This window comes from Tachyglossus aculeatus, chromosome X1, assembly GCF_015852505.1.
Source record: "Tachyglossus aculeatus isolate mTacAcu1 chromosome X1, mTacAcu1.pri, whole genome shotgun sequence".
Taxonomy (NCBI): Eukaryota; Metazoa; Chordata; class Mammalia; order Monotremata; family Tachyglossidae; genus Tachyglossus; species Tachyglossus aculeatus.
Genome location: NC_052101.1, coordinates 72,360,559 through 72,384,727, shown reverse-complemented (window position 1 = coordinate 72,384,727; position 24,169 = coordinate 72,360,559). Strand labels below are relative to the sequence as shown.

At 41.3% G+C, this 24,169-nt stretch overlaps 1 protein-coding gene and 1 non-coding gene across 5 annotated transcripts in view; one reads left to right on the top strand and one right to left on the bottom strand.

Annotated features, from left to right (window-relative positions):
- The window catches only part of FHIT (fragile histidine triad diadenosine triphosphatase), a 1,410,080-nt gene that overhangs the window by 240,173 nt on the left and 1,145,738 nt on the right, over positions 1 to 24,169 (bottom strand). For all 4 annotated transcript variants that reach the window (XM_038772586.1, XM_038772589.1, XM_038772587.1 and 1 more), the window contains one exon: positions 5,075 to 5,143. In XM_038772586.1, the coding sequence (XP_038628514.1) occupies positions 5,075 to 5,143 (69 nt within the window). The remainder of the gene's footprint in view (positions 1 to 5,074; positions 5,144 to 24,169) is intronic.
- Positions 13,649 to 13,785, top strand: LOC119920314. The gene has a single exon (XR_005448070.1). It is a non-coding gene; the product is annotated as a small nucleolar RNA SNORA7 (small nucleolar RNA).

The following is a 24,169-nucleotide window of genomic DNA, read 5'->3' as shown; positions in this document are numbered from 1 at the left end:
GAGTTTTCTTAATGTCAAAGGGAAAAGCAAATATTTTCAGTGTAACTTATTTTATCTGAAACTAGAGGCAATGATACACTGGATCAAATTGTATAACGTGGTCCCCTATATTACATATGAAATGTAACCTATGCTGAACTAAGATGTATACAGCAATCGCAACCACAAACTTCCACTTTCAGTAGTTGGGAAACATTAGCTTTGATTTTTCCTGTATGTGAGCAGTCGTTCCAGCCGTGACAAATAACATCCTCAGGGAACAACCACAGGACAAACGAAAGGGAGTTCCAACCCAGGAGCAAGCTACAACTAAGGACATTTCCATTTGGGCTAGGAAAGTGTATCCTATGCTTATCCTAGATCATGGACTCCTATCCAGGCCATTCCAAGCCTTTTCTTCAGGGAGAACTACTCCTAAACCATTCTGGATTGTGGGAAATCTATGAACATTGCTAACGTCCATGCAGGGTGTGGATAAACGTGATACTCTTATGCTTCCTTCACACCCACGATGGAGCATTTTTGGCTGAAATCCAGGCAGCAGAATGATTTTGGCAATTTTAAATTCATTTTAATTAACTGATTAATGACAGTATCTGTTAAGTGCTTACTATGTGCCAGGCACTGTACTAAGCACTATGGTGGATACAAGCGAATCAAGTTGGACACAGTCCCTGTCCTATGTGAGGCTCACCGTCTCAATCCCCATTTTAAAGATGAGGTAACAGGCCCAGAGAAGCGAAGTAACTTGCCCAAGGTCACACAGCAGACAAGTGACAGAGCTGGGATTAGAACCCATAACCTTCTTTCTCCCAGGGCCATGCTCTATCTGCTTGGCACATAGTAAGTGCTTAACAAATACCATTATTATTATTATCATTATTATTATTACTATGCCACACTGCTTCTGTTATAACCCCTCTCAGGATTGCACCTAGAGAGTTTCCAGTACTCCACCATTCACAGCTATGGAAAGAAGAGTCAAGCAGTGGCATACCCATTTTATTCCTAGCTTGAGCAGTAGTTAGCGAGTGGAAGGCAATCTGTTATAAGTCAAAACTTACCTGTACTGCTGGGCACAGTGGTATGCGAGAGAGTTGAGGGTGGAGACTCAAGTTTACTGTGCGGAAGAAGGCAATAGTAAACCACTTCCATATTTTGACCCCACATCTCCCTCCACTAATCACTCCATCTCTCTCCCTACCATTCCTCTCCAAACTCTTTGAGCTAGTTTCCTACACCCGCTGTCTTCAGTTCCCCTCCTCCAATTCTCTACTTGACCTCTTCCAATCTGGCTCCCTTCACTCCACAGAAACCACCTTCTGAATGGTCACCAATGATCTTCTTGCCAAATCCAATGGCCTCTACTCTGTTCTAATCCTCCTCGACCTCTCAACTATCTTCGACAGGGTCGACCATCCCCTTCCCTTGGAAACATAATTCAACTTTGACTTCACTGACTGTCCTCTCTTGGTTCTCCTCCTATTTCTCTGGTAGCTCAGTCTCTGTTTCTTTTGTGGGCTCATTCTCTACCTCCCACACCCTAACTGTTCTGGGTCCCCTACTATCTTTCACCTACATCCACTCCCTTGGAGAACTCATTTGCTTCCCTGGCTTCAATTACCATCTCTAAGCATATGATTCTTAAATCTACATCTCCAGTCCTGACCTCTCTCCTTCTCTGCAGTCTCACACTTCCTCCTGTCATCAGGACATTTCTACTTCAATATCCTGCTGATATCTCAAATTGAACACGTCCAAAACAGAACTCCTTATCTTCCCAACCAAATCCTCTCCTCCTCCTGACTTTCCTGTCACTGTAGACAGAACTACCAACCTCCCTGTCTCACAAGCTTATAACCTTAATGTAATCCTCAACTCATCTCTCTCATTTAACCCATGTTCAATCAGTCACTAAATCCTGATGTTTCAGCCTTCATGGTATTGCTAAAATCTAGCCTTTCCTCTTTATCTAAACTGATGCCAAGTTAATCCAAGCACTTATCCTATCCAACCTTGATTACCTCATCAACCTCCTTGCTGACCTCCCTGCCTCCTGTCTCTCCCCACATCAGTCCATACTTCACTCTGCTGCCTGGATCATCTTTATACAAAAGTGTTCTGTTCATGTTTTCCCATTCCTCAAAAATTTCCAGTGGTCGTCCATCCACCACCACATCAAACAGAAACTCACTATTATCAGCTTTAAAGCACTCCATCACTTTGCCCCTCCTACCTCACCTTGCTGCTTTCCTACTTCAACCCAATCCACACACTTCTCTCCTCTAATGCCAACCTACTGATTGTATCTCAATCTCATCTATCTTGCTGTTGACCTCTTGCCCACATCTTGCCTCTAGCCTGGAATGCCCACCCCATTCATATCTGACATACGATCACTCTCCCTGCCTCCAAGGTCTTACTGAAGGCATACCTCCAAGTGGCCCATATCTCCTCTTTTCCCACTCCCTTCTGTGTGGTCCTTGCACTTGGATTTGAACCCTTAGATAATAATAATAATAATAATAATAATAATAGTTGTATTTGTTAAGCACTTACTATGTGGCAGGTACTGTACTAAGAAATGGGCTTGATAGAAGCAAATTAGGTGGACACAGTCCTTGCCCCACATGGGGCTGCCAGTCTCAAGCCCCATTTTACAAATGAGGTAACTGAGGCCCAGAGAAGTGAAGTGACTTGCCCAAGGTCACACAGCAGACAAGTGATGGAGCCAGGATTGGAATCCATGACCTTGATGCCCAGACCTGTGCTCTATCCACTATGCCCTGCTGCTTATTCACCTCTCCATCAGCCCCACAGCACTTACACATAATTTATTCATTTATATTATAGTCTGTCTTCTCCTCTAAACTGTAAGTTTGTTGTTGGTAGGCAATGTGTCTACCAACTTTGTTTTATTGTACAATCCCTAGTGATTTGAATAAAATCAAAAGCAATCAATCAAATCAAACAAACAATAAATGATATTTACTGAGCACTTACTGTGTGCAGAGCACTGTATTCCCGTGTGATCTTCCCAGAAGCTCCTGCTCCTGTCTCCAGCTCTCTTCTATTACTTTATATAATCTGTCTTCCCTCTCGGCCATTTCTGAAGAGGAGATTCCCTATCTATATTCCAATTTTACCCTACGTTTCCAACACCATCACTTTGCACCAATCATAAGTCTTTTTTTACGGTATTTGTTAATAACAAATAATAATTTGTTAATAAAGCTTACAGTTTCGGTGTTATAACAGAGTTGGTAGACACATTCCTTGACCACAGCAAGCTTACAGTTTCGGTGGGGAGACATGCGTTAATATAAAGAAATTATGGATATGTGCGTAAGTGCTGTGGGGCTGAGGGAAGGGTGAATAAATGGTGACAATTCAGAGTGACACAGAAGGGAGTGGGAGAAGAGGAAATGATGGCTCAGTCAGAGAAGGCCTCTTGGAGGGGATGTGCTTTTAATAAGGCTTTGAATGTGGGAAGAGTGATCATATGGCAGATATGACGGGGGAGGCAGGATAATAATAATAATGATGACATTTGTTAAGCGCTTACTACTTGTCAAACATTATTCTAAGCACAGGGGTAGATACAAGGTTATCAGGCTGGTTTGCAGTCCCTGTCCCATGTGGAGCTCACAATCTTAATCCCCATTGTACAGATGAGGGAATTGAGGCACAGAGAAGTAAAGTGACTTGCCCAAGGTCAGACAGCAGACAAGTGGAAGAGCTGGGATTAGAACCCAAGTCCTTCTGACTCTCAGGCCCATGCTGTATCCACTAGGCCATGTTGCTTCTCCAGGATATGGCAGGATTTGGTCAAGGGGTTGGCAGCAAGATAGGTGAGATGAGGGAACATAAGTAGGTGTTATTAGAGGAGTAACATGTGTGGGCTGGGTTGTAGTAGGAAATCAGAGAGGCAAGGTAGGAAGGGGCAAAGTGATTGAGTGCTTTAAAGCTAATGGCAAGGAGTTTCTGAAATCACATCCCCTCCAGGATGTCTTCCCTGATTAACTTCTTATATCTCCAACCTATACTTTCTCACGTTTGCCACTTCAGCACTTCCAGATCACCTAAGCACTTGGTTTCTCACCTTCCTCCAAATCTTTCCATGTAACATTTATTGCTTCCTTCTACCTGTAATGCATTTTAGTGTCTGTCTTCTCTGCTAGATTGCTAGCTTCTTGAGGACAGTACAGCAATGGTGCCAAAGTAGGCACTCAATACACACTACTGATTTTTATCTTAGAAAAGATGATCAACAACCAAATTATCACAAGGAGAATCAAGTGGGAGTATTATCAGTGATCACAGCACTCACTCTTCTTGACATGGGAGGCTCTGAGACGCCTCTGAGAAACCCAGTTAGAACACATGCACATTTTTAATATAAGCAGATATCGTAAAGACTCCAGAAAATACTGTTCCACCATTTTCCACTAAATCATGTTCAGAAGTGACTACTGTTCACATCCATGGGTAATGAAACCAAAACAAACAAAATGCAACATATAGTCAATATATACTACACGTTATTGCTCATTAGTATTGTTTCCGGTAAAAGGAAGCTTTAGAATCACTACTGGAGCAAATACCCATTTTTGCTAAATGACTGCCTGATTCAAATTTGTGACAGTTTTAGAAGCTCCTCACTGTAGCTGAATAAATACTGGAAAACAGACTAGAGGAAATGCATGGTATTTTGTTTAATGTCTAGTTATAGAAATTGAATATTTTCCTCAGGTAACACTTACTGAACCACTGCCAATCTGACAGTATACTCTTAAACAATCTGCATACTCTGGCTGCATTCCTGTGCAGCCTTCTTCTGCCTTCCCATTTCAACCATTCTTAAAAAATACCCAAAGGAAAATAAACACAACTGATCACCCTTGCATCCCTTTGGTGATCATGCTCTAGATCCTTTGCCACTTCAATAACTTGACAGAATCCTGTTTGAATAATTCCATTTTATTATCTAGGGCAATACCTGGCTCATTAAGTTGATTTTGTAACACTGACAACCACTTTGATCATGCAATAAGATCACAGAGTGCAGACCTACCTCATCATAGATACTGTCATTTCTGTTAAAGTCTCCAACCTTCCTGGGGAGTACATGGACGTGAACGTGCTGAAAATGTAAAAGAAAAAAAAGGAAGAAGTGATTATCTCGCTATATATTTTTAGGTTTGACAGTGATGTTTTCATGAACTGCAATTACTCCGTATTGGCTCTCACAGTATTATATTCAGAGTAAAAAAAACAAAAACCAAAAAAAGATTCACTTGCTATAACTGAATCTGAAATCTGCTGAGAGAATAGAGATATAGAGGAGAAAAACAAGAAAGAACAACTTGGCTTTGTATATGAGATTTTGAGTGAATTGCCAAAAAATTTAGGGGCTGTGTGGAATTATTCATAGTTGTCAGTCATAGTTGTATTTAGTGAGAGCTTTGAAATGACAGCAGATCTATAAAGCTGACAGTTGTGACTTTGAAACTGACAAAAAAATATGAATTGGCTAACACAGAACTACTGCATAAGTAGAGAGATATCAGTTGTAAGTAGGGGTTAGAATGGATAGGGTACATAGCAATGGCTGGGGGAAGTCTGAAGAAATTATGGACTAAAAGAAAAAGTCTATCAACTGAGCCTACAGTGTACCCAGGTAATAGTACATTGTAACGCTACTATGCAAAATGCATGAATCAAGCCCTTCAGCATAGCTCATCAAGAATCTTAAATGAACTTTTTGAATTTTCACTTGTAGTACTCAGTGCATCCCTTATTCTTACTTTGCAGAAGATAAACTTTATTTCTGGCCTTGACTGAGTTCCAGACTTGGTCATGAACCACAGGGGGAATCACAAAAAAGGAAAGGGCAAATATTGACTCTAGACTGTGAGGTCATTGTGGGTAGGGGATGTGTCTACCAATTCTGTTGTTTTGTACTTTCCCAAGCGCTTAGTACAGTGTCCCGAACACAGTAAGCACTCAATAAATATCATGGATTAACTGATTGACTGAGATGTGTGTGGCGAGCCCACAACAAGCTGCCTTACCAGTGACTGTTTGTGATCCCACGAACACTGAGGAAGAGACTATGCAAAGGCACTGATGGGCTCTACCTGGGACAGGTGATTGCTGGCCTAGGGGGGTGGGACATGGAGGGAGCTGTGACCTTCTCTCCCTGTTCTACCTGGTAACAGGCCTGGACCAATCAATGACTGCCACATGGAGCCACAACTGCAACACCTAAGGCAGATAAAGAGGGCACCTGGAGGCAGCACAGAGGCAAGCAGAGGGGCAGAAGGATGCAGAGAAGCAGAAAGGTAGCACACTGACCACAGCACTCGATAGCAGCAGAAGGCAGCAGCACTTGGAAGCAAAAAGAAGAAACATTGGCAGAACAGCCTACTTTGACCACAGACTGATATTGGACCCTTGGTGAAGTGGAATGAGTGAGTGTGCGTGCGCATATATGTCACTCCCTTGCACGCTGGTAAGACTAAGTAAAAACTTTCCACAGTAACCTTGATGATCAGAGGAGTGGTTTGAACTCTATTATGTGCCAATGAGGCTCCCCCAGTCCAAGAAGGTTCTGGTTGGTACAGGGGATTGGGGAGCTTGCTACAGTGTGGATGAAGATTCAGGAACACATACTCCTGAACTCTACTTTCTGCTTCCCCTTCTTCTAATTACCAGAGTGGGAGCCCTCCTAGGAGGAATTCAAGACTAAATTTCTGTGTGGGTGCACTACACACAAAAACCCAAGATATGCTATTAAAAAAGGGAGTCCAAAGGCGATCATGCTAAGGTGAATAATCCATCAATCAATCGGTGGTATTTACTGAGCACTTACTATGTGCAGAATACTGTACTAAGCACTTAGGAGAGTGCAACACAATTAGCAGACACCTTCCCTGCCCACAACAAGCTTACAGTCTAGAGGGGGAGACATATTAATATGAATTTAAAAAAATTCATAACTTAAAGATATGTATGTAGATGTTGTGGGGGTTGGGGTGGAGTGAATATCAAATGTCCAAAGGTCACAGATCTAAGTGCACAGATGATGCAGAAGGGAGAGCGAGCTGGGGAAAAGAGGACTTAATTGGGGAAGACCTCTTGGAGAAGATGTGACCTTAACAATGCTTTGAGGGTGGAGATAGTGGTGGGCTGGCATATATGGAGTGGGAGGGAGTTCCAGACTAGGGGGAGGATGTGGGAAAGGGCTCAGCAGTGAGATTGTAAGCGCTCAATAAATACAATTGATGATGATGATGACTATTGCTGAGATCAGGGCACAGTGAGTAAACTGGAGCCAGAGGAGCAGTGTGTGGGCTGGAGGGTAGTAGATTAGTAAAGTAAGGTAGGATGGGGCAAGATGATTGAGAAGCAGCATGGCTTAGTGGAAAGAGCACGGGCTTGGGAGTCAGAGGTTGTGGGTTCTAATCCAGGTTCTGCCACTTATCAGCTGTGTAACTTTGGTGAAGTCACAACTTCTCTGTGCCTCATCTGTAAAATGGGGATTAAGACTCTGAGCCCCACATGGGATAACCTGATTACCTTGCATCTACCTCAGTGCTTGGTACATAGAAAGCACTTAACAAATACCACCATTATTATTATTATTGAGTGCTTTAAAGCTGGTGGTAAGGAGTTACTATTTGATGCGGAGGTGGTTGAGCAGCCATTGGAGGTTCGTGGGGAGACATGGACTGAACTTATGTCGTTGATAAATGATCCATGCAGCATTGAGAAGTATGGATTGGAGTGGGGAGAGACAGGAGGCCAGGAGGGCAGCGAGGAGGCAGATGCAGTAGTCACGGGGGGATAGGATAAGTGCTTGGATCAGCATGGTAGCAGTTTAGATGGAGAGGAAAGGGTGGATTTTAGCAGCGCTGTGAAGGGAGAACCCACAGGATTTGGTGACAGATTGAATGTGTGGGTGGAATGAGAGAGATAAGTCTATCTGCTGAACACAGCAGATCACTGCATTATATCAGCTCAACTGTGAAAAGTTGATCTACTTCTCACCAACAAGCCTTAGAGTCAGTAATAAGGGCAAATGCCTAGCTCACACATATGGATTTCAAAACGGAGGAGAAAAGTCAAATAGGAGAAAAGAAGTTGCAAATGGCCCCGGTTGTGATGATCTCTTTAGGAAATAGCGCAGTAGAGAAATCACTCTGCAATTAAATTTCCATGTGTGTGCCCATTTATTACAGCAAGACTAGAAAAGCACAAAAGTTTAAATTCCAGGTTATTGCACTCTCTCGAGATGATTACAAGAAAATATTCCATGCTGGGAGATACTTATGTCTTCTTTATGCTTTCCAATTATTTGGCTATTAAAATCTGCTGTTGTCTATAAAGCATGTGAAACAATTTGGAAGTAACCTCAGTGCTCAGGAAAGGCACTGAAGAGACCATTTAAAAAAAAACATTGACTTTCCATAAATAAGTCCCTATTACCCTGGGTTTCAGCCTTGGGGACAACAACAGGTCTCATTCTTCATGAGCATTCTACCTAGGTGTTTTGGTTGGATTACAGACCACTGCACCCATGATAATTTCCTGTGGGCTCTTCTCCAAAATCTCACTTTTAATACCAATTTTCATACCAATTCTGAGCTGTGCTGATGTTACTTCAGTTAATGCCCATAACCACATGGGGGAAAACCAATGATCAATTGGAAACTAAGAATACCCAGCATACTTGATTCTTAAATAGGGCAAACACAAGCAGAAGACAACTATTTTCATTCTACTTCATACAGCTGAAAGCTACTCATTTGAGATCCTCAAAAGCCAATTTTCCCCCCTCCCCTTTCACCCCACCAGCCCCCAAAAGACTGTGTGCTCAGACATTACTCCTACTTAACTCAGAATTCTATCCCACTGACACTACTGCTTGGGGATTCTTACCCATTTGATCTTATTTCTTACTAGCTCACATTTCTTATCCGTTAATGTGCTAATTCTTCTTATCTGCTCCCATTCTCCTTCTCATCTGATACCAAGCCTGGAACAAGCCTGTTTTTTTGCCTTCTCTAGGGGAGAAGCAGTTTCTTATTTGAGTAGGACAATTTCTCTTCCCCTCAAACCTTCATATCCTGGTGTTCTTTAGCAGTAGGAAGGGATTTTGTTATAAAGGCTGGGTATAAAATGGCTTTCTCAACAATCGTGCTTGTTTCTCCCCCATTTATGCAACATTATGATGATTTCCTTCACTAAGATCATTTGCTGAGATGGAAACCAAAGGGGAGCTAACAGTGATTGAGATTCAGGGCTCTGCAGGTCTCCAAAGACTTACTGGAATTTATTAGAGCCATTTAGACAACACAGTTTCCAAAACTTTCTTCCAGAATTTGTAAATTTGGGATTCTTTTGTGGGATAACAATTGTATTTTCAAGTAATACATCAGTGATGGTGTTCTGATAGTATGTTCTACGGATAAATCATGAAAGTGATAGTGCTCTTATGATGTATTAGTATAGTACATCGTCTGAGCATCACTGGTTTCATGATGTATGGTTCAAATACACATTGAGAGCTTAAAAAGCTTTCTTGGTACCAGATGGCATTAAATTTCAAATTCCTAAAATTAAGGTCTTTTCAAGTAAAATAAAAGAATGAAGATTGAAGTTGAAGCTATATAAAGTTTCATCTTATTCTAAAAGCCTCTAATTTTGATATTTCCTTTTAACTTTAAAGCTTACATTGTAGGAATAGATTTGTGAGCTGTTTTTTCATTTCTTTCAGGAATGCAGAGAATTATAGTTATAAATGCAGATGGTAATTTAATCAATTTCCCTCTACCTCATCCATGGTTATTCATTCAATCGACCTCCCTACCTAGATTAACTGCCTTGATTTTCCTTTTAAAGGCTCCCCCACCCCCACCAAGTTCTCAATCTCATAGAAATAATTTGGTGAAATTCAGAACAAAAAGAAGAGACAGACACTGGTGAACAAAAAGCAGTAAAGGCCTTCATACATGCCACAGGCCCAGAATAACTGCTTAGGTGAAGATAGAAAATATGCAAGTTCAAATGAGTTAATTTTGTCACTTTTCTTTGTACAGACAACGATGCCCTGCAATGACACACCAATTTCAAAAGGAACAAAATGTGATTAGCTGGCATGGGGGCTCTTTAAGCCACATTGGGTGTGTGATGATTTTCATGGCTTTTTCACCTTTACATTTATATAATTTTTATCAAAGGCTGCCATGTAGATAACAAAACACATAAACTTTGTTTAAGAACAAATAGCTTAGGGGGATAGTAGTGGGGGCTGAATGGAAAAAGCCCAGGTTTGGGAATCAGATGACCTGGGTTCTAATTCCGCCTCCGCCACTTGTCTGCTTTGTGGCCCTGGGCAAGCCACTTAACTTCTCTGTGGCTCAGTTACCTCATCTGTAAAATGTGGATTAAGACTGCGAGCCCCACATGGGACAACCTATTACACTGCATCTACTCCAGTGCTTAGAACACTGCTTGGCACATAGTAAGCACTTAACAAATATCATAATTATTATCATAATTATTATTATTAAATCTAAAATTTGTTTGTAATCTTTTTTATGATGAAAATGCATTCAAAGAACGAATACGAAAGGCAGAAATGGCCCTAGTGCTCTGTAATAGGCCCAAACAAGAACAAGAAGCAATTACATTTCAGGTGGCTTCCTTCTCTTCTTCTTTACAGGATGACTTAAAGAAAAGCAGATGAGTGAAAAAATTCCCTCCGATGACAGACATTTGGGGTTGTATCAAAAACAATTCTCCCATTTTTCCTCATTGGATGACTTCTCCTTTGTATGTTCCTTGTTTCCTTGCACTCAAAGCTTTCCTTTCATTCAAACCTTACAAGTGGGCAATATTCACGGTTATTTAAAGATTCATGACTTCAGGAAGAGAGTCCATTCCCCTCTGAAGTGCCCTAGTCAGGACTGTTTGAAATTTCAAAAATGCATCACATTGCATTGAGTGACTTGCCTTTCAAAAGAGCACTATCTGCTTTTCTGGTCACCCCAACAGAATACAGCCTTTATAAAGCAATGCATAAGATTCAGGACAAATATTAAGGACTTGAACATAACCGAAGCCAACCATTTATCCTCTAAAAGAAAATGGAGAAAATTTGCCACACTGGGCCAGATTCTGCTTTGTTAGTCATTTAACACTGACACATAATCTTTAACAAAACAGGTGAGAATTTGGTTTTAGGGGTTGTGTCACCTATCCAGTGATGTTTGAATTGGGTACACCTGGTCTGACATAACCTTTATGTGAATCACTTAACTTGATGAGCATCTCCTGGTTACAGATGAGGCATACGGTGCTTTTTCTGAATGTCTGCATAATTTTAAAAAGGTAAAAATAACTACTGCATTTTCATTACACACTACTCCTGTTTCTGCAAAGGGTTATTTCCATTAAATTTGAATCCTGGAAACCTCACTAGGTGATGAGAATTAGAGTCTCTTTCCAATTTTGTAGGTGGCATCTTAGGCTATAGTCTAGAGGATAGAGCACTGGTATTAGGGTCAGGACAAGGGTCTTATTCCTGGTTTTATCTCCTAGGTAAACTGGAATGAGTGCCTCAACCTCTCAGTGTCCTATTGATCCCATCTGTAATAGGGGTAATTATACTTTCCATTTACCTGTCATTGTCAGTGTTAAAGATGATGTTTATAAGCTCGCTCTGAGCCTCTTGTACATGGATGCTGTATATATGTTTGTATGTATTTATTAATCTATTTTATTTGTACATATTTATTCTATTTTTTTATTTTGTTAATATGTTTTGTTGTCTGTCTCCCCTTTCTAGACTGTGAGCCCGCTGTTGGGTCGGGACCGTCTCTATATGTTGCCAGCTTGTACTTCCCAAGTGTTTAGTACGGTGCTCTGCACACAGTAAGCACTCAATAAATACGACTGAATGAATGAATGGTTTCTGTGGACCCTGAAATGCTGAAACCTTGAGCGAGCTAACTGCCTCTTCCTCCCTACCAATGAGGGTTGAGGCGGGTGAGAGAGTGGGGGGAGTTGAACTAGGAATCAAAACAAAACGGGAAATATGTTGTGTGATTTTTGTATTTATGTCTATTTGACCCTCTGTTCGTTTTGTTTCACTTCCTCCTTCTTTGTGCCCTTTCAGTCCACTGAAAGTTCCTTAGGTTTTCAGTTAACCACCTTCTCTGCCACCTGCAGCCCTATTTAAGTCTGAGGTTTTATGACCCTCTCAGAATAGTTTACATAGGAGCACCCACTTCTTAAGGAACAAAGGCCCCTGCTGGTTTTTCTGTCCTAAGTGAGTGATACATTTAACACCAGCATAAAAAGCAGATGAGGGTGTTGCAGTGTTTGCTGCTGCAGAGGACTCATGGAAATATTCTATTCCACAAATAGAGACTGTACCCTACACTTGCTCCTGATTCCATGTATCCAAATCACAAAGATTCCCTGGCAGATATCACAGCTGTATGACATGTGCCTCATTCTGCAATTTCTATGTGCATTCTACGTACTGTTCCAAAAAAAAAAAATTTTCCCCTTCTTGGATAGGGAATGATTACCAACCACAGTGAAATACTCTCCATGAATATGGGTGTGCCTAAAGTGATCAACCATTATGGTACAGTGGCTGGAGCCTGGGTGTCACAAGGACCTGGGTTCTAATCCTGGCTCCACAACCTGTCTGCTGCATGACCTTGGACAAGTCTCTGAACTTCTCTGTTTACTCATTTGTAAAATAGAGTTAAGACTGTGAGCTCCAGGTGGGATAGGGATTGTGTTCAACCTGATTATCTTTGTATCTTCTCTGGTGTTTAGTACAGTGCCTGGCACATACTGAGCACTTTAAAAATGCCATTTTTTTTTTTTTAAAAAGACCCATTCCGTATAGTATTCTAATAAAGATGCAGAGCTGATGTGTTTGCCCCAGACAGGGAATCTCGCTTATTGAGACTGGGACTTGGTATCCAGATCATTGCAAAATCTCCACTAAAGGTGACCAATCATCCCACATTGCCTGCTGCAGGTTAAAGGAGGACCACTCATTCATTCATTCACTCAATCATATTTATTACGTGCTTACTGTGTGCAGAGCACTGTACTAAGCTCTTGGGAAAGTACAACACAACAATAAAGAGTGACAATCCCTGCCCACTTTGAACTCACAGTCTAGAGGGTGGGGAGGCAGACATCAATAAAATAAACAGACATTGTGTGTACACAGAATATCATGGTACCCAGAATCCCTCACTTGGTTGTGATACCCAGAATTCCTGCCCCTTCCTTCCTCTCATGTGCTGTATATTTGTCTCTGTGCCACACTTATGTTAGCTTTATATAGGCCTTTGGCAAGTGACCACCTTTGGTTCTGTATAAAAGCCCGCCCCACCCCTGATGCGGGTGCGGATGCTCTGTGGATGTTCCGTGGATGCGGATGTCCTTGCACCAGGACCTCAACTGGCCACCACAAGATTAAAAGTGATATGAACCCCCTTGCAAATGCTCCTCTTTCTTTCTTTGGTCTCACCAAATCCCGAGTGGATCTGCTTGGAGCTGAGCTCCTTCCATTACAGATATCAATATAAATGAATAAAATTACAGATATATGCCCCTCCCAGGGCCACACCTGGAGAGTTTTCAGTACTCTACCAGTCTCAGCTACAGGAGGGAGAGTCAAGCAGAGGAATACCCATTCCATTCCTAGCTTGGGCAGGGCTAGTGAGTGGAAGGCAATCTGCTACAAGTCAAAACTCACCCATGCTGGACTGCAGTGGCATGGGAGAAGAGTCGAGGGTGCAGACTCAAGTTTACTGCGTGGAAGTCAGCAGTGGTAAACCACTTCCATATTTTTACCAAGAAAACTCTATGGATACACAGAAGGATTGCAGATGGAGAGCGTGGCGTTCTAGGAGAGATGTGTCCACGGTATCGCTATGAGTCAGAAACAACTCGATGGCATAAGATAAAACAAGACAAGACATATACATAAGTGCTGTGGGGCTGGGGGAAGAGCAAAGGTAGCAGGTCAGGGCAATGCAGAAGGGAGTGGGAGATGAGGAAAAGCAGGGCTTAGCCTGGGAAGACCTCATGGAAGAGATGTGCCTTCAGTAAGGCTTTAAAGGGAGGGAGAGTAATTGTCTGGAGGATTTGAGGAGGGAGGGTGATCAGGCCAGAGGTAGGATGTGGGCCAGGTGTCAAAGGCAAGATAGGCGATATCGAGGCACAGTGAGAAGGTTAGCACCAGAGGACCGAAGTGTGTGGGCTGGGTTGTAGAAGGAGTAAAGTGAGGGGGCAAGGTGATGGAGTGTTTTAAAGGCAATGGTGAGGAGTTTTTGTTTGATATGGAGGTGGATAATAATAATAATAATAATAATAATGTTGGCATTTGTTAAGCGCTTACTTTGTGCCAAGCACTGTTCTAAGCGCTGGGGAGGGATACAAGGTAATCAAGGTTGTCCCACGTGGGGCTCAGTCTTAATCCCCATTTTGCAGATGAGGGAACTGAGGCACAGAGAAGTGAAGTGACTTGCCCAAAGTCACACAGCTGACAAGTGGCAGAGCCAGGATTAGAACCCACGACCTCTGATTCCCAAGCCCGGGCTCTTTCTAATGTGCCACGCTGCTTCTCTGGATAGGCAACCACTGGAGATTTTTGAGGAGGAGTGGTGACATGTCCTGAATGTTTCTGTAGCACATGGATGAGAACATTGTCACTACAGGAAAAAAAAACTCAGGAGGATGTCTAACCCTTTAAAAATTCTTATACTAATAAGTGGCCAAGACTATTGGGTCATTCATTTGATTGCTAAAGATCCATCATTAGCATTCTATGACACACCTAGATGTCGACAGCGGGACAAGCGAGAACGAGGCAGAGGATAGTGGCAGAGGAGGTTAGCGGCAGAGGAGTGGAGTGTGCGGGCTGGGCTGTAGAAGGAGAGAAGGGAGGTGAGGTAGGAGGGGGCGAGGTGATGGAGAGCCTTGAAGCCGAGGGTGAGGAGTTTCTGCCTGATGCGTAGGTTGACTGACAGCCACTGGAGATTTTGGAGGAGGGGAGTAACATGCCCAGAGCGTTTCTGCACAAAGATGATCCGGGCAGCAAGGTGAAGTAGAGACTGAAGTGGAGAGAGGTAGGAGGGTGGGAGATCAGAGAGGAGGCTGATGCAGTAATCCAGTCAGGATAGGATGAGAGATTGAACCAGCAAGGTAGCGGTTCGGATGGAGAGGGAAAGGCGGATCTTGGTGATGTTACGGAGGTGAGACTGGCAGGTTTTGGTAATGGATTGGATGTGAGGGGTGAACAAGAGAGCGGAGTCAAGGATGACACCTCTTGCCACTAGGCCATGCTGAACCCCCACCCGTTTATATTACTAATTATTAATGTGGACCTATACACACTACCCCAGTACCAGTGAAGAATCCACATGGAACCACATTCCAGGTACAAAGAAGGAATCCTAAACAGATGGTAATCATACTGTACACAGGACAATTACACATGACTTCTAACAGTGAGGAGAAGAGGCTTCAAGGCACAAAAAGCTGGCCAAAATATGGAAACATGACCTTAACCCAACGTTTGTGGAAGTAACCTCCATAATCAAAGTCAAGACAAATGGCAAAGAGCTCTGATCTGGTGCCATTTCTACAGAAAGTTAAAACCAAGGAAGGGACTTAATACTCAGGTGTCTGCATGTACTTTTCTTCAACATATGGAACACTGAAAAGTCCTAAGACTACAAAATGTTATCATAAGTAGCACTTTAAAAAGAAAGGAGAGAGAGCTGACTACGTAAACTACCAGGAAATCTACCAGATCTCCATTGCAGGCAAGATTTTAACCAGAATATTTCTGGACATATTCACGATGACAATAATCAACTATGCACCACCATAAACACGTGACCAACCCAGCAGAAAACATTTTCTCTTATGTAGCATATCACATATCCTCTATTACTCTCCCTAGCTGTGATTTCTTTTTAAGTGACTGTCTCTCCCACCAAACTGTAAGATCCTTGAGGACAGGGCTCCTGTCTAACACTTTTGTTCCCTCCCAAGCATTCAATATAGTGCTCTGAACACATTAGGTACTCCAATTAACCAATTGTAATAATAATAATAATGATGGCATTTGTTAAGCGCTTACTATGTGCAAAGCACTGTTCTAAGCGCTGGGGAGGTTACAAGGTGATCAGGTTGTCCCAGAGGGGGCTCACAGTCTTAATCCCCATTTTATAGATGAGGTAACTGAGGCACTGAGAAGTTAAGTGACACAAAGTCACACAGCTGACAATTGGCTGAGCTGGGATTTGAACCCATGACCTCTGAATCCCAAACCCATGCTCTTTCCACTGAGCCATGCTGCTTTTCACATACTTCATACTTCATCACAGAAAGAAATCTGTCATGAGGAAATGTATGATTGTAGCTATATTGACAGTAATAATAATGGCATTTATTGAATAGCCACTGAGGGCAATGCACAATACAAATTAATTATATTTATTAAACACTTACCCTGTGCAGAATTCTGTACTGAACACTTGGGAGTACAGTATTACAGAGTTGGTAGACTTGTTTTCTGCTCATAACAAGCTTACAGTCTAGAGGTCAAGCACTCTAAGTATTACTGATTGATGGATTGATTGAAGTGACTGTTACTTAAGTATCCATTTCGGGAAATTTGCTAGGAAGGTAGCAAAAATGCGGATAAAAACACAATAATTAAGCAGGTTTTGTAGACAACTAAAGGGGACACATGCAAGCTGGGACAGCAAAGTAAATGATAGAAAGGGAAGTGAGGCCCATCTCACTGGAATATAGCAGTGAACATTTGGGAGAAAACAGCAACAGTTGCACCAGTCTGATGGCCTCCAGGAGGAAGAAGGGTTGCTCACCTTTAGTGGAGATTTTGCAATGGTCTGGATACCAAGGCTCATTCTCAAAAAGAGAAATTCCCTCTTCGGGATAAACACATCAGCTAAAATCACACTGTTAGAAAAATTGTCCTACAACTATGATATCTGTCAGAAATTCTTTGTGATTGGGATACATAGAATCAGAAAAGTTTTAAGGAACATTTTAAAACCCTATACTGTAAACCACTAAATATATACTTCATCACAGAAAGAAATCTGTTATGAGGAAATGTATGATTGTAGCTATATTGACAGTAATAATAACAATGGCACTTACTGAATAGCCACTGAGGACAATGCACAATACAATGCATGGAGAATCAGAATTGCTTAATGGAAAGAGTATGGGCCTGTGAGCCAGAGGACCTGGGTTCTATTCCCAGTTCTGCCACTTGCCCGCTGTGTGACCTTAAACAAGTCACTTCACTTCTCTGTGCCTCAGTTTTCTCAAGTGTAAAATGCGGATTCAATACCTGTTCCCCCTCCTACTTGGACTGTGAGCATGATGTGGGACAGGGACTGTGTCCAACCAAATTAATTTGTATCTACCCCAGGGCTTAATACTAAGCTTGACACATGGACAGCACTTAAATGTTTTTATTATTACTATTATTACTAAGTGCTTGGAAGATACAAGAGAGGAGATACTTCCTTACCCACAAGGAACTTACACTCTAACAGGGGAGACTGATATAAAAATATTTCAAAAACAGATCAGAAAATGTAAACCATCCCATATAAACAGTTAAGGGAGTTTTTTTCTCACACTTTCTTTGGCCGGCAAGGTAGGCAATCACTCAGGGTTGCGAAATTTAAGGGGACACCAAATTAATGTTAAGATTCTCTCAATAAGGACAGAATTTAGAAGCAGGCCACCTCAGAGGCAGCCTAATTTGGCCCACCTCTAAAATTGGTCAGGGTGAGTGAAAGTTACCCACTAATTGTCTGATGCCAACTGAGCAGCCTAGAGAACACTGATACCGTGTGGCTCCCAGCTGAGGTGGTAGTTGTGGAGAGGAGGTGTTGAAATCCAGGAGGTATAAAGAACCAACTACCTGCTGCTGCAGTAGTTCTGATTTTTAAACCACCTCCTTCCCAAGCTGAGCCCAGGATGTTGTTGTAACCTGGAACCAATACCTCAATCAATCAGTGGTATTTATTAAGCAGCGTGGCTCAGTGGAAAGAGCACGGGCTTTGGAGTCAGAGGTCATGGGTTCAAATCCAGGCTCCACCAATTGTCAGCTGTGTGACTTTGGGCAAGTCACTTCACTTTTCTGTGCCTTAGTTGCCTCATCAGTAAAATGGGGATTAAGACTGTGAGGCCCCCCCGTGGGACAACCTGATCACCTTGTTACCTCGCCAGCGCTTAGAACAGTGCTTTGCACATAGGAAGCACTCAATAAATACCATAATTATTATTATTAAGCACTTACCATGTGCAGAGTCCTATGTTTAGCAGCTGGGAGAGTGCAATAGAGTAATTAGACATGATCCCTGCCTCCAGGATCTTACAGATTAGTAGGGTAGACAGACAATAAAATAAAATTACAGGTAGGGGAATCAAGGAAGTATAAGGATATATATGTAAGTGCTGTTGGGGTGGGGCAAGTACCAAATAGCTTAGGGGTACCGACTCAAGTACATAGCTGATGCAGTAGGGAGGGAAAATAGGATGCAGAGATAAACTAATCTCAGAGGGGCCATTTTCAAGAGTGGAATTACTAGCATGGCAGGTAGTTACTCCCTTTAAACCCTCTCTAGTCCCTGGACTGGAGCTATAAAAGGCTAATTTGTCCTCAGCCAATGAAATGCTAGCAATTGCCCTGGATCCTGGGTATGATGTTGTGACTTCCTTCACCCGCTGGCTATGAAGTACCTATGGGAAGGAAAGCAGAGTTCCCAAAATCTCAAGATTGTTTTGTAGAACTAAATGCATATTATCTATTCACCACTGGCCCCTTTTTAATCTAAGAGCAATGCAGATAGTTCAGATGAATCTAATAAGATGGAATTGGACTTTCAAACTAAATGGTAAGGAATGATGTGATGAGTAGAGAAAGTTGTCATACTCAGAGTTAAGTGAATGAAAAAACAAGGTAACTCCAAAGGGGACTTTACAGAGATGAAATTATATTATCAATCATCAATCGTATTTATTGAGCGCTTACTGTGTGCAGAGCACTGTACTAAGCGCTTTCACAATTTGTCTCAATTGTGAAAGATCCAGAAACGATAGAGACTTTTCCTTACAGCTCAGCGTTATTGGATTATACATGTCTTTAATTCTTTTGGAAAGTAAATTTAAGTATTCCAGAAAAAAGGAAGTTTGTATGTTTCATATACCCTGGCTTGACAGTAAGATTACTTGAATGTTTTCAAAATTTTCAGTCCTTGGTGCCAGTGGCATTTATTTTATCCTACCAACAGCTATGCAAGAAGAGCTAAAGGGGAATATTCTCTCCTTAATGAGAGCTTGGGTCCCCATTTACTTTACTAGGCACTACTGTAGCTATCTTTCAGACAAAGTGGAACACATCCTCTCACAGTATAACTTCCGAGCTAGATATGTATTCTTGTGAGCATATTTCTACCACTAAGTCATTTTTCTCCATTTTATGCTGGACATGAATCTATTGAGACACTTCTTGACTCTGTTCCTTCAGGTCTATGTGGAATAAAACATTCAGATGCAAATGGAACCATGAGAATATTTTTCCTTGTCTACCTTATGTTTTGATAAGTGCATGCTGCTTTAGAGTTTGCCATGCACATAATTACAGCTTCTTAATTTGTTTCAATAAAATATATAATCATAATTTTAAAAAATTCAGTGCTCTGTGAATAAATATTCAAATGAAGCTCCTAATGGGGTTTACATGTTTCGAAGAAAAGCCATAGCTTCCAGAGCTTAGAACAGTGCTTGGCACATAGTAAGCGCTTAAAAAATGCCATCATTATTATTATTTAAAGAAGTCTTTCAATGTACTTAATGAGTACCACTTCCATAATCTGGGCATTATTGCTTAAAACTCCCTTTAGGAATGTTTTTACAGAGTAAAAATTTGGTGAAATATCATTAGCCAAAAGAGAAAATGCTAAACGGATTATCAACTCCTCCTGTAAAAGGGACAGTGCAAGTTTTCATGTCCTTCCTGAGACACTGACGTAGTAATTATAAAGACTGTGCCTGGTAATTATCTCACTGTTCTGCTGCATTGCTCCTTTCCTTTGCACTTCTAAGATTTGGTTGAAGTGAAAGAAATTGGGGAACTCTGAAAGGTTATATACATGAAAGACAATCCCACGATAATTTACTTTCTAGTGCTAACAAGCTACATTTCATAAGACAGTTCTGCAAAAGTCCAGATAATATCAGAGATTTGGGTAGCATCAAATGGGCCAAAACATGACCTAATAAACAGAAAACAAACACTGCCCTTACTATTCATTCATCTGAGGCAAGTAAATGCAATCAGAATCTCATAGCTATAATTTACTAACTGGGATTTCAAATTTAGTTCTCAATGGCACATGGTTATTTGGGGGGAAAATTACTGAAATGATTTCATATGTCATTATTTTGAAAAGTTACTACATTTCAGGGAATTTCTGCAATCACATTCTAAAAATCACATGCTTTGAAAATAACTGAAGTATTATTAACATGTCTTTTCTTTCTCTTTGATCATTAGATGAAGCTGAATTCTTTAAGTACAAAGAAAAGATGCCACAGAAGCCAGAGAACAAAGATCCTTAGTGGCGGTAGCAAGACCAAAACTCCCAGTTTTGCCTATTTAGATGATGAAATGTGCTGAAGTTGAAAATATTGCTGTCATCTCATGATAAATCAGCCTGTTTTATCAGTCTGTTAGCACATTTTTTCTAGGCTTTGTGTCAGAAAGGGAGCATTTCACAATCTTAAAAAATTAAGTTATTTATAATTAAATAAAACAAATCGACCAGTTAGAGATTCCTACAGGGTGACTTTTTTGGTCGTATCTCCGTGCCCTGGTTATTTCAGTAAAAATTTTAAATTATATATTTTTTTACTACGTAAGCTATTTCAAATGGCTTATTTCTATATGAAACTACTGTAATGCACTAAAATATCAACATAAATAGAATTCCACTTGATTCAATTTTTGTTGTTGTTTTTCCTGTCACTTTTTTTTTCCATAACCTACTTTTTTCCAGAGTACATAGGCTTCCTTCTTTTTAATTTACTTGAAATAAAAGAACTTAGGTAAAGTATTGTATCGGATAGCTGTTTTCTCCTTCAAATTCAAATAAACACATACTCTCTTGTATAGAGTATGAATAAATTATTCATTTTTTCTTGGAAAAAGATGGTAAAGAAAGTCAAATGCAATATTAACGATTCCTACAAAATAAAGGCATTATTCATTGAAACTAATCCACCCAGATATGTTGCTATTGAGTGCAATAACTCCAGGAATAAATATCATTTCAAAATAATCACCACCAAATATTCCAAATAGATTCTCATAAACACTGGCATGATGGCATGAGGCAACATGAATCATTTATATTAGAACAATATCCTCTGTAGGTGATTCCTGAATCCCATATTAATTGGGTATCAGAATGATTACAATAGACACATCAAGTGAACAGAATATCATCTGTGCTGCTATAACTCAGCCATGGGCTTTAAGGGATTTGAGGATCCACCCTGTGCCATTGAAATAATAAGGATAAGGAAAGCAAACAATCTTGGATTATCTCTACCAATAACAATGGAAATTCACATTCCATTGCTTTGCTGCTGTTTTCCTCATAATGTACTTTGTTCCTTTAATGAGATAAAGTGATTCACTAGGCAGTACCCTGGAATGAAATGATATGAGATGTTAATAGCATTTCCTTTTCTGTGCCAATGCACTGGCGAAGGCACTGGAATTTTTACTGGCTAAGCTTTTTTGGTCTTGAATAGAATACTTCCAAGGCAAATGTTCTCAGATGTTCTCTTACTAACCTATCATCCCTGGTGTCAGCATGAACTGGCTATGTATCAGGTGAGCATCACTTCTTAATCATCCTGCGGAGTAGTAACAGTAGTAGTAGTAATAGTAGCAGCAGAAGGAGTAGTAATTAATAGTAGTAGTAAGAGTATTTATTAAGTGCCTATTACAAAGATGAGATAATATCAAGGTCCCTGGCCTCCAAGGGGGTCACACTTTAAGAGTAAGATAGGGGGACAGAGAGGGATTGGTAACAGACACAAACGGAAAGAGGAAACAAAAATATAAAAGACAACAATAATGACAGCAATACATATGACAGGAGAGCAGGATTTCAGTTCCTCACAATTCAGTCCAAGTCACAGAAGTCACAGCTTGTGGCCACGATGTTGACTTACTCAATGTTCTAAAAGCCAAGAAGTCCTTAGGTTACCGCTGAATGAATCCTTCCTGGGCTGGTACAAGGGTTGATGGGAGCCCCAGTGTCTTAGGCATAGGGAGATTTCCCTCCCTCACAGTGGACCCTGAAATCCAGGAGTAAGGGGAGGGATAGAGGGTTCACACTGCTGCTACACTGAGCCCATCCTTTAAAGATGGGACTAGGGTAAATTCTTCACCCTGTGTCCAATTTGCCATGATTCCAAGCAAAGGCACAATTTTTCAGTTACAAAGACTCTGGAGTCGAGAAATTTGTGGAGATGTATAGAGCAAATGATCCTAGAATGTTTTGGTCAGAATTCAACATGCAAGCGTTGAGGAAACATGGACAGGTAACAGTTCCTTTTCTAGATTGTTAAACCTTCAGAATTCATGTTTGGGCTGTTTAGCCACCCTACTACGGATTATGTGTGGAAGCAGGTAAAAAGACGGATACAGAGGCTTAACGAATGTTCTAGGAAACAGCTGAGCCTTGGTCTGTGCCAATGTTGGTTTAGTTTAATAATGCAATTAACCAGCAATCGATCTTTTTAAATTAGTTACACAAAAAACATGCACTGCTAGATCAACTAACATGAAAATTAGGTCACGCTTCGCTTCTGCACAATTTAACATGCACACTGGTACAGAGGGCAGGGTGCAGAGGGCCAAACTCATCCCAAGTCCTTCAATTTAATTAAACTTTATCCAATCTGTTTAGCTGGCTCCATGCTACCAGTTATGTTTTTCCCGATGAACATCATGATTATATAAAAGATAACAGGCTTTTGGAGTCTCCCTCTCTAGACTGTAAGCTCGTTGTGGACAGGGAATGTGTCTACCAACTCTGTAATACTGCACTCTCCCACCACAGTACAGTTCTCTGCACTTGGTAAATTATCCTTATAGTGCACCCCAACCCCCCTTCCCGGTCCGGTCCTGACTGAGTCCCCCCCACCCCCACCCCGCGAAAAAGGCCCTTTGTTATCACCAAGTTACATTAACGAAAACCTCATTCGCACCTACTCAGCCTTCCGGTCCCGCCATCGACCCCCGGCCCACGTCCTCCCCCGGGCCTGGAATGCCCTCCCTCTGCCCATCCGCCAAGCTAGCTCTCTTCCTCCCTTCAAGGCCCTACTGAGAGCTCATCTCCTCCAGGAGGCCTTCCCAGACTGAGCCCCTTCCTTCTTCTCCCCCTCGTCCCCCTCTCCATCCCCCGCATCTTACCTCCTTCCCTTCCCCACAGCACCTGTATATATGTTTGTACATATTTATTACCCTATTTATTCATTTATTTTACTTATACCTATCTATTCTATTTATTTTATTTTGTTAGTACTTTTGGTTTTGTTCTCTGTCTCCCCCTTCTAGACTGTGAGCCCACTTTTGGGTAGGGACTGTCTCTATATGTTGCCAGCTTGTACTTCCCAAGCGCTTAGTACAGTGCTCTGCACACAGTAAGCACTCAATAAATATGATTGATTGATTGATTATCAATAAAAATGATTGACTGATTGATTGATTGTAGAGGGGAAAAAACACTTAAATGGCTTGGCCACTGAAAATAGCCACCTTTACTGGAACACATCAGTAAATACACATTTCATCCAAATGTTTCATAGAGCAGAGGAACCTTGCTGAAAGTTGTATGTGAGAGAAATTCTGAAAAATAGCAGAAAATTGGCTTCCAAAGCAGTGTTCCCTTCAAATTAACTATTCAGGATTACCTATTTTGTGGGTTCGGGAAATGAACTGTAAAGAACCAACAGAGAAAATGGTTGGACCTGACCCAGAAACAAAGAGTTGGAA